At 35.7% G+C, this 11,575-nt stretch overlaps 2 protein-coding genes across 2 annotated transcripts in view; both read left to right on the top strand.

The window, feature by feature from the left end:
* LOC136852823 (perlucin-like protein) overlaps positions 1-2,882 on the top strand; it is a 5,645-nt gene extending 2,763 nt beyond the window's left edge. Inside the window, exons 2-5 of the mRNA XM_067127724.1 lie at positions 659-825; positions 1,296-1,401; positions 1,891-1,995; positions 2,644-2,882. Of these exons, the coding sequence (XP_066983825.1) occupies positions 659-825; positions 1,296-1,401; positions 1,891-1,995; positions 2,644-2,722 (457 nt within the window). The 3' untranslated portion in view covers positions 2,723-2,882. The remainder of the gene's footprint in view (positions 1-658; positions 826-1,295; positions 1,402-1,890; positions 1,996-2,643) is intronic.
* A 6,574-nt stretch (positions 2,883-9,456) lies between these two features.
* Positions 9,457-9,897, top strand: LOC136852822 (piggyBac transposable element-derived protein 3-like). Its single transcript, XM_067127723.1, has one exon. It carries the CDS (start codon positions 9,457-9,459, stop codon positions 9,895-9,897), a length of 441 nt encoding a protein of 146 aa, XP_066983824.1.
* Positions 9,898-11,575: the final 1,678 nt, after the last annotated feature.

The raw sequence follows: 11,575 nt of genomic DNA, 5'->3' as shown, positions 1-11,575 counted from the left end.
TCTTTTTCTTTGCCATCGCTTCTTCTTTCTTTAAAGCATCAGTTAATTTCCAGATGGAAGGGCGATGACATGTTATATAGCATTTTGAATTGCATTATGCCACCCTCCTAAACTGTTATTGGACCTCGGCAAGTCATTACCTATTCGGTTATGAACATTCCATGATGCAATGAAGAACGTTGGTTGAATCTTGTGTCCATGCCGGCCCCTTGCTTGCCCCATGTATGCAACTTCAAAAAAGCGATGAATTCTGGCGTTAGGTCACCATCGTCACTTAATTCTAAGAAGCCTTCTACACTTCTGGTACTGGCAAAAATGCTAGTGCAGAGTAACGTCTTATCTTTAAATTAAACTCCTGATCTTCGTGATACCGCTCTCTTAACCTAAGGTCGCATATCTTCTTAAAATTTGATTTTGACAAATGGAAAAGACAGGAGGTAATTGTGGCATTAGGAAATATTTCTGCAATACTCCTTCTTGGCCCTAGTTCAAAATCCATTAGTAATTATGCTAACAATAATTGTGATTTGAATACTACAGGTACGCAAATGTCCGGGTACACAAAAGTCCGGATACGCAATTGCCCAGGACTCAATAGTCCGGGACGCAATTGTCCAGTACACAATCGTCCCAACGAGATCCTCCTGTTACTAATTTGACTTCCAGATCATCTTGTCTGTGAGAGGGGTTGGTTTAAGCTGAGATCCTCCTGTTACTTCATCAGTAATGACACCAGCAATTGGGAAGAGAGCCGTCAAAAGTGCATAGCCTTGAATTCTGACTTGGTTAAAATCACTCATGACGACGAGTACAACTTCCTCCGTGGTGAGTAACAGTAATCGTGAGTTTAAATGTAAGGAAGCCACTACAACACAGTAGTACCATCATTTTTCTTAATCAGATAAGTTACTGTTCTGAGCTCAAATAGACCTAGTCAACGAATTTGCTCTGAAATGCGTTTGATATTAATGAACACAATGCACTTTAATAGGAAGTTGCTGGTATGTACCAGTAAGTCCTTAGGGGACTAAGCTACCATGGGGACTGTTATTTCTTTTACTGGTACCAGCTGGTACCCCCAAAACAATTGCGTTGTCTTGAAGATCAGTCTCTCTAAATGAATTACAGAAGAGCAACGCTAGATTATATATCATAACCTTCGAACAAGTTTACCTGTCATCTGTTTCCACAGAATTTCTAGACAGCTGATTTAACTTTTATTTTAAAAATAGCCTATGAGACGAAGATGGAGAATTATACTCCCCATTCAATCTAATCAGTTATTCTCTTTGCAGATCTTGCAAAAAATCACCACACCTACATAGGACTGAGTGACATCCAAGAAGAAGGGACCTACAGATGGGTTGCAGATGGCACTGTTCACCAAATCGTTGAATCATGGTAAGATCTGAAGTTGTAGCTAAAGTTATTCATGATCAATGAGATAAATACCTAGATCAGAAAATAGCATTATGCTTCTTCAATAAAACTAGGGAATACAACAAAATAGGACATAGAATTTAAGCCAAAGGCCAAGCGCTGGGACCTCTGAGGTCATTCAGCGATGAAACCAAAATTGACAGTAACAACGTTTGAAAGGTATATAACAGGAGGAAAGCCTCAAAGCAGTTGCACTGTGAAACAATTGTTAGGAGAGGGTAGAAGGTAAGAAGAAAGAAAGAGATTATGAATGAAGGTACAGTAAAAGGAATGATAGGGGTTATAGCAGCTAGGGGCTTTAGGAAGGGATGCTGTACAGAACCTTAAGAAATGCCTACAGTGCACCACATGAGGTGCACTGACGGCACTAACCCCCCTACGGGGTAAATGAGTGAGTGACTACGACTTCTCTTCGCCGTTTCTCAGTAAAGATTATCTTACTCCCACCAGGTGGTATAAATGTCAGCCCGACAACTATGCGGGGGGAGAAGACTGTGTCCATTACCGATCTTCTAATGATGGTTTCAATGATATTACCTGTGACAAGAAGTTCAGGTAAGTAATACTGTAAAACCATTTCAACTGAAAAGAATTGTTATTAGACATAGGTAGACCACTTCAATTAACTCCAAAAAACAAAGTCTATAACAGGCTGTGGTGTGAATCTATTTCGTAGCTACTTTCTCTGGAATACTTTACATTGATCTAAATACAGACACCACCCTACTTAAAAACGAGTTACGTTCTGGATGGCAATTTTTATTTTGAATTGTTTGTAAGGTGGTTACTGTACTCTTCACACCTACTGTATTTAAGTACAGTATGATATAAAGTCAATACAGTGCTGTGAGTTTTTTCATCCTAAAACACAATTTGCTGTACTTATAGCAATGTATTTTATAGAAAAGGTGCACAGAACAAAACGTGAACTTACAAGTGGCAATGGGGAGCGCTCTGAACACAATTTGCATTTGTGATCCCGTTTGTTTGCATCTGAATGTTTGTAAGTTGAATGTTCGTAAGTAGGGTGGTGCACAGAGTAAGTAGGGTGGTGTCTATGCACATTTTCCCTGTGCTACATGAAGTTGAATCATTGTTATTATCACCTTAGGCAAAGTGTTAGAAGTCAACTAAGGTTTCCAGTTCAGAAATTATTCCCTTTAGAAGAAGAAATATGAAAACATTACCTTATTCTACCAACAGGTACATCTGTGAGAAACCTGCCCAACTGGGTTGGAACTTTGCTTCAGTGCTAGATGAAGAAACGCCCACAGGAAAGTGAAATGGAAAATGGATTAGGCCTAAGAGTAGATTTCCTTTTTAGTGTTTACATAAAGTGAAATTGCCTGTTGTTACCTGCTTGTATTTCTTAAGCTGTATTCTGTTGGACAACTCTGTATTTCATGTTCACATTTCTTTAATTAGCAGTAATATAACTGGAACGTTTAAGTTTACATACAAACTGATATACTGTATCTGGTTTTGAAAGGGGTCTTTTTGGCTACAAGACACCCTCACAGTAATTTTTAAGTGGAACTTAAGTACAAAGCTATCTGGGTGCCCATTTGTTAGAGAACTGAAGTGCTTTGTGAACTACGTTTCTTTTAGAGTAGTTTCTCTGTGATGTCTTACTTACTCTTCAGGTGAGCACAATCTCAATCATCTAGGAAAGTGGGTTTGTAATTTCAATAAACATGGTTGACCTAATATGAAAGGGGGTAGCATCTCTCATTAGATGATTTTTTTTTTGTAAAGTAGTCTAATTCCCTGAATTACACTTCAGATAATGGAAGTGTTGTGTTGACAGACAGTATTCTTTAGGAACTACATATAAATCTTTGAACAAGTATTTTGTCTCGGTATCATTTTTAAAACGATATCTTAAACAACTGTACTTTGGTTCCAATTCCCTTTCACTTTGGCAGGGGATGCCTCCTTCAATTAGATTAGCAAACTTTAAACGGTTTCCCACAGGCAGTCAGCAACCAATTTTGGGTTCATTTCTTGCTAGGACGTGTGCATGCTATAATGCATATGTTTCCCACGCAAATTTTGCAAAATGAACATTCTGAATGCGAAAACACACAAAATTACTTTTTGGATTCCCTACAAGAGCAAGCAAGCCACATTCCATTGTGAGAAAAACTTTATCAGAGAATTTGTCGGAAAAAAATCAGTATCTCTTTATCTCATTGCTTTCCAATATACTTCTGATTTTTCATCAACACTACCTCAAGCCTAAGGCCAGGCATGCAAATTATATTCATTATTCTATTTTAATACTCTGAATCCCATCCTGCATTTATATAAAATCTCACCCACAAATTTAATACTGTACCTTAAAAGACCAGAACTACATTTACAGCATCACTGCTCAAGAGGTAAATAAAATATTACTGTTATACTTCTCTTTTTTTTCTGTAAGGACATCTGCCGTTTAATAGCTTTGTATCACATTATTATTACACTGACTGACAGTTTCTGTATGGTTGCATGTGTGACATGACAGGACATACATTAATGATTACTGCTGGGGAATAAAGGAAGGTATAAAAATTGGTGTGGCCAGTTCCATGAGCTGACATCTTATTTATGATCTAAAGTTCAGTGTGCTGTTATTATTTATTAATTTCACGTAATTTTAGATGAATTCCGGATAATTTAAATGAAAATTAATCATAGAATAGAATATAGCATTTATGCCAAAGGTCAAGCGCTGGGGCCTATGAGGTCATTCAGCGCTGAAAGGAAAATTAATAGTAAAAGGTTACAAAGGTGTAACAGGAGGAAAACCTCACAGTTGCACCACAAATCAATTGTTAGAAGAGCGTGGAAAGTAGGATGGAAGAGAATATGGACGGAGGTACAGTTAAGTGAATGAAAGGGGTTGCAGCTAGGGGCCGAAGGGACACTGCAAATAACCTCAAGTAATACCTACAGTGCACTGCATGAGATGCACTGACGTCACTACCCCCCTTACGGATTAAGTGTGCCACTGAAGCACCACACTGTAAAGGGTGCAGGAAGCTATTTGGAACTCCAGCATTTTAACCTGGTTACTCTATCGGTATCCTCACTTTTCTGTCCACGTGGGTCCAGCTCCAACATACTTCACCGTTTAAACTAGCTTCACATAATTTGTGGAATGTAAATTTATTTGTTGTGCAAAAGAATGTCAGGCATTTACCTTAAATAATCTCCGGTGTTGAATTTATTGCAATCAGTTTCTGTCTGAGAAAGATTCAATTTGTTTCAAGTGAAGTGGCAGCAAATCCTACTCTTGTTAAGGGATTTGGAACCATCAATATAAAATGCATAAAGGGGACATTTGCATCTTCAATCTTCTGTTGTGTATTGCTTATAATGTTCAGGAGTACTGGCATATTTTCCAGGCAAATACAAGTGCCCTTGGAGGAGGCAGTCGAGTTCTAGAAGAAAACTGATCTTCAGATATTTCGATTCTTTGAGATTATTAGCTCAAATTGGGAAGTGTGGAAGATGGTTTGTCACGACAATGACTGATCAAACAGCTTGTTAGAGGAGAAACACTTATTTACACTTTCTATTGCACTTCAAGAGCAGATTTTAAATCACATAACGATCCATTTATCTTCACTTAGCAGTCCAGCATAGATTAGTAATGATGTTCTTTCAGTTCCCCAGGTCATAGATAGCTTTCCAATTCAATCATATCTGCCCTACATGTCATATACACAACATTAAGTTTTCAAGTTTTCATTTATAAAAATGTTTGACCCAAGAACTTGTTAAACTAATGGGCAATACAAATTCTCTCTTTAAATTTGATTTCGGGATTCTGTTCTAACTGACATCTCTCCAGATAATGTTAAACATTTAGTGGTTTTTAAAATACACTACTTTCTTTTACCATTAAGTATCTGTTTTGGGAAGTTATTAACTGTCCATGTAAATATTGAGCTACCAATACATTACTAAGAGAAACTTCATTTTCTAGTTTTAATGTTTTGGCACAGCCATTAGACTATGGACACAGGTTACTTAGTAACTATAATCAGTTGGGAAGTATTTAATGAATATTGGTAAATGATCAGCTACTGTGTTTGGGAGCAGACTATCTGTGTGGTATCCAGTACCATCTATATTGTTGCCATGATGCTTAGTCAAGGCATCTGCAGATTAGGTCTTGATGGATAGATATACAGAATTTACGGATTTAGCCCAACCACTAGGGCCCTTAAGTGAACTAACATTTCAGCGCAGAATGACCTCATATTTCCCAGTGCTTGGCCTTTGGACTACATCCAACATTCTATTCTATACTTATTTTGGAATCTTATGACCCTTAAACACGAAACCTACGTATACTTTAAGAGAGGAAAATCTGTCAGTCACAAACTACATACACCGGCCTACTTACAAACATTCAAATTACAAACATTCCGACACAAGCAAATGGGATTGCAAATTAAAATTGTGTCCAGAGCTCTCCCTTAGCTACCCGTAAGTTCAGATTTTGTTTTGTGCGCCTATTCGGTACATACAGTATTGTATTCACTTTATATCATACTGTACTTAAATGGGCATGAAGAGTACAGTAACCAACTTCCAAACAATTCAACATACAAACGGCCGTCAGGAACGTAACTCCTTTGTTTGTAAGTAGGGTGGTGTCTGTATAGCACCGCAAGGTTCAGCAATTAAAAAAAACAAGGTTACAAAAAGTAAATGCACAAAACACTACATATATTTTGCCATTTACACAGTTCGAGTGGTGCAGACTGAACTCAGATGTTGACATTATACTGTACAAAGCCTTGGTCTTTACTCATGTTTCCATCTGCACAATACAAAAAAAAATTAAGTAATGGTAACCTCTGGCGCGTAAGAATGCATGTCAGTATTAAATCACTTTTACGTGTTTGTGTGTAGACTGCAGCTGGCAATTAAAAGGAGGAAGTATACTCTTCATGATTACAGGGAACCCTGATCCCAGAAAACTTGACTCGAGAACCAAAATGCTGACGTTGGTAACCATTCGGCCATCCGGAAATCTTTTTACTGGCACCACAGCTTAACCTCGCTGTTCACTATACTGCTAGTTAAGGAAATTGAAACCTATCCGCAGAATATTTTTGATAAGAATAGAATAGAGTATAATATAAAATTTATGTCAACGGCCAAGCGCTGCGACCAGTGAGGTAACATTCAGCGCCGAAAAGGGAAATGAGAGTAAGAAGGTTTGACAGGTGTAACAGGAGGAAAACCTCGCAGTTGCACTATAAATCAATGATCAGGAGAGGGTAGAAAGTAAGATGGAAAAAAGAATATGAATGGAGGTACATTAAAGGAATAAGGAGGTTGAAGCTAGGGGCCGAAGGGACGATGGAAAGACCCTTAAGTACTGCCAACAGCGCAATACGTGAGGTACACTGACGGCACTACCACCCGAAGGGGTTTTGATTGACAAGACCCTGTCAACTGTCAAGATATTCAGAAACTCGTTTCATGAATCGTGTCTGCAAATACAACGTATTCATTTGACTGGGTCACAAAAAACCAGGTATTCCCGAGTTGCACTTTGACCCCTAAAGTTCCTGGGCACGATGAACGAAAAATTAACTCATTACAATTTTGTAGTTTTTAAATACTCCGGCTTATTAAGTGTTCTTTAAATCATCCTACCCAGTGAGTTTTTGAATGACAAAAAAAACTTCATTGCTTAAACAATATATTTTTCAAGGCAGAATTATCCTTGGGTGGATATATATATATATATATAAATACACACACATATATATATATATATATATATATATATATATATATATATATATATGTATATATATATATATATATATATATATATATATATATATATATATATATATATATATATATATATATATATATATATATATGTATATATATATATATATATATATATATATATATATATATATATATATATATATATATATATATATATATATATATATATATATATATATATATATATATATATATATATATATATATATATATATATATATATATATATATATATATATATATATATATATATATATATATATATATATATATATATATATATATATATATATATATATATATATATATATATATATATATATATATATATATATATATATATATATATATATATATATATATATATATATATATATATATATATATATATATATATATATATATATATATATATATATATATATATATATATATATATATATATATATATATATATACATATATATATATATATATATATATATATATATATATATATATATATATATATATATATGTGTGTGTGTGTGTGTGTGTGTGTGTATTCGACCCGAGTAAAACGTTTTACAAAAACGAGGTTGAAAGTAAAGAAAGTCAGAGAGTACAACAATTTCACAGGTAGAGTTTTCAGTTATTTTTTAAAATGTTCCTTGGGGACCGTAGATCACGTTACACAAAACAGAACTGATCAAATAAGAGCAATATAATTTCAGAAGAGGGTTGTTCATTTTCAAAATAGAATGAGTTAGGAATTGTTCAACTCTGAGTGACTTTTAAACTCCCTTGCATGCGCTCTCACGCCATGAAAGAAACTAGTCTTTTTTAAGATGTGTAATTATGAAATGAAAATGAAAAACTATAAAAAATAATTGAGTTTTTATGACGGAGCAAAAGCCATTGGAACTGCCCAAGAAACTGAAAATGAATGCATTTCAGAACGCCTACTAGTAGTGTTGCACAACTTGTAACTAATAGATAAGGAAGAGTAAACAAATACAAAATGAAGAACACCACACATTTTGAGAGTAAGAGAATGAAAAGCAACCCCAGAGACAGACATTAGGCAGAAAACAAAAATAAATACCTGGCACCAAACAACATTTTCATCAAAATGAAATCCTTTCAAAATGTTTGAATCATTAAGAGAAATAATAATGTCATAACACTCACAACAACCGAGACAACGCAGTCCTTCTGAAATTGAAAAGAAAAAATAAAGATAATCATTGTTGTCATGAACTTTGATCGAAGTTATTATTGTAGAGACTGTATCTATTTTCTACATTCTCTCTCTTCTCTCTCTCTCTCTCTCTCTCTCTCTCTCTCTCTCTCTCTCTCTCTCTCTCTCTCTCTCTCTCTAAGACTTACCATTCTTACTGAATAAGGTTTTTACTAGTGCTTTCATAATTGAAGACACTACCTCAATCCCTGAACCAGCTATTAAATATGAAGGAGCAGAACCGCTTGACAGAATAATGTTTACAGAAGAAGACGTTAAAAGCAAAATAGATAAACTTAACCAGTTCAAATCTCCTGACCCGGATGGATTCATCCAAGAGAAATTAAAGAGTTAAAAGAGGAGATAGTTCCTCACCCATATAAACTCTACAGAAAAACTGCAGAACAACGAAAGGCACCAAAAGGATGGAAACTAGGTAATGTGCCTCCAGTTTTAAAAAAAGGTCCAAGAGAATACATTGATGAATGAAGAACTCTGATGACAATACCGAAAGATGTGTTTGTCATATTCCATGTAGTTCGTTTGTCAACTTCTAATTTTGTCATCAGAAGTTTGAATAACAACATCAGCCTAGAAATGTAAAACTTCATCCATTTATTTCAAATGAAAGAAGTAAAATGTAGAGATTTCAAGGACTGTATTGACATGGCCCGAATGGCAACAAAACAATGTGGTTGCTATCTAACAATTAAGAAATATCCCCCTTAGTGGGATAGTGCCGTCAATGCACCTCACGCGGTGCACTGTTGGCATTACTTAAGGTTGTTTGCAGGGTGCCTTCGGCCCCTAGCTGCAACCCCTTTCGTTCCTTTTACTGTACCTCCTTTCATATTTTCCTTCTTCCTTCTTGCTTTCCACTCTCTCTAATAACTGATTCATAGTGCAGCTGCGAGGGCTTCCTCCTGTTACACCTTTCGAACTTTTACTGCCATTTTCAGTTTTAGCGCTGAATGACATCATTGGACATGACCAAGAACTCGGTACCCAGGGGCACACTTGACTACGTCTCTTCTGATGGCATCCTTGTCGCCAGGTGGAAGGACAACAGCATTGTCACGATCTTATCCACTGATGTTGGTGTGGAGCCTGTTTGTGAAGTGGAGAGGTATGACAAGGAAGCGAAGAAGAAGGTTCCTGTGCAGTTTCCAAATGTTATCAACAAGTACAACAGTCGCATGGGTGGTATTGACAAGAGCGACATGTTGGTCCACCTCTACAAGACCCCGTTCAGAGCAAAGCAGTACTACATGAGGCTGTTTGCTTACATACTGGACTTGGTTATCTGCAATGCCTGGATCCTTTACAAGAGAGACTGTTTGGCACTGCAGTGCAAGCCCATGCCCCTCAAGGAGTTCCGCCTTGAAATCTGTTTTTGGCTGGTCAGCTTCAAGGCCCCCATCAGCTAGGTAACCAGGGCTTCCCTTGGAACAAGAGATGTGCCTAAACCTAAGCGGGGCCAACGTGCAATCGTGCCTTCCATAGAGCCCCGCCAGGATGCCACCTCTCTGCATATGCCAAAGCATGTGGACGAAAGGCAAACATGTAAGTTTTGTTCAAGGAACGGCCACATTCGCAGATCCCATTGGGTGTGTGAAGAGTGCAAGGTTGCATTGTGATGTGAGAAATTGTTTTTCATTATTCCACAAGGTAGGCCAGTAATTGTAAATACATTGTAATTATCAGTAATTGTAAGTGTTTCTTAAAATTAATTGTAAAATAAATAACTAAATCATCTCAGTGTTTTTTATATAATTACCTGAAGTAAAAAGAAAGTCTGACAAAAATCAAAAGAAATAAGTTGGTAAATTACTAGAAAATAATACAGTGAAAAGATATAAAAAGTAATAAAAAACACAAACAGTAAGAAAAAAATTTTAAAAATTAAAAAAGTTTGATAAAAAACTAAAATAATAAATTCAAATTTTCTGATATACATTTTTTGAAGTTTATATATGAAAGTCATATCCATGCCTCGTATCCCTAAGTAATGATTGTTAAAGAGAATTGCTAAATAAATGGTGTATACCATACAAACAGCAAGAAAAAAATTTAAAAAATTAAAAAAGTTTGATAAAAAACTAAAATAATAAATTAAAATTTTCTGATATACATTTTTTGAAGTTTATATATGAGTCATATCCATGCCTTGTATCCCTAAGTGATGACTGTTAAAGAGAATTGCTAAATAAATGGTGTATACAAGTGCTGGATGTCAGAAAGTCATAAGCGATACTATCGGAAAAAGTTTACCATTACGGCCCAAAGTATCCCAAAGTGGATGAGCGTGGTCCGTCAAAACTCGCCCGATGTCTCCATATGGGCCACTTCATTGCATGCACGTCTTGAACATTTTTTGCAAGATATCAAGAAATACACAAGAATGAAAGAGTCTTGTATTTATATGTAGGATAACATACTAAGAGGTTTTTTGAAATTCCCCATAAAACTTAAGGTGGACCTTAAAGGGTTAAAGGAATATTTCTTTCACTTAATGAGTGCTTAATAGCCTCATACAGATCAGTAGCAGTACTGCTACTAACTGGTATTAAATAAAAAAAAAAAAAAAAATGAATAATGTGACGCATTTGCCCTATATCAAAATATACCACAACCAGCCTTAATTGTTTTTCAACAGATACATTGGCTGTCTCATCTGGAATTATACTGAACTTTGTCGATCGTAATTTCTCTATCAAATCTTTTGCAAAATATACACCTAAACCTTCCCTTACCATATTACGCACTTCTGTGCTTTCTTTATAAACACTGTTTTGACTGATTACAGAATGGCTCCTTTACAGATGGGGTTTCCTGCTTACTTTTCATATCTGATAAGTGAACTTGGCTACAACTATGTTTCAGTAAAGAGGAACGATGAGAAGGAACTTTTTTCTTGCACACTGAGCAATCTGCCATCCCTTGAATTCTTTTTGATTGAGCCACTCATGTCGAAACTTTCCTTTATATGAGCCTCGCGGCTTCTTTGAAACTGGTTCCTCTATATCCATTTCTGGCGAAACTACAGTTTTTTTCATCTTAAAGTGTAGTATCTGCTGTCCAGCCTAGAAATACAATAGCTTTGAT

This window comes from Macrobrachium rosenbergii, chromosome 26 (genome assembly GCF_040412425.1).
Source record: "Macrobrachium rosenbergii isolate ZJJX-2024 chromosome 26, ASM4041242v1, whole genome shotgun sequence".
Classification (NCBI taxonomy): domain Eukaryota; kingdom Metazoa; phylum Arthropoda; class Malacostraca; order Decapoda; family Palaemonidae; genus Macrobrachium; species Macrobrachium rosenbergii.
Note: the sequence above shows the minus strand (reverse complement) of the source record. Positions and strands in the feature narration are given on the sequence as shown.

Excerpts from the sequence above, each read along its gene's own strand:
- LOC136852822 (XM_067127723.1), top strand. The coding sequence starts at position 9,457 with ATGACCAAGAACTCGGTACCCAGGGGCACACTTGACTACGTCTCTTCT.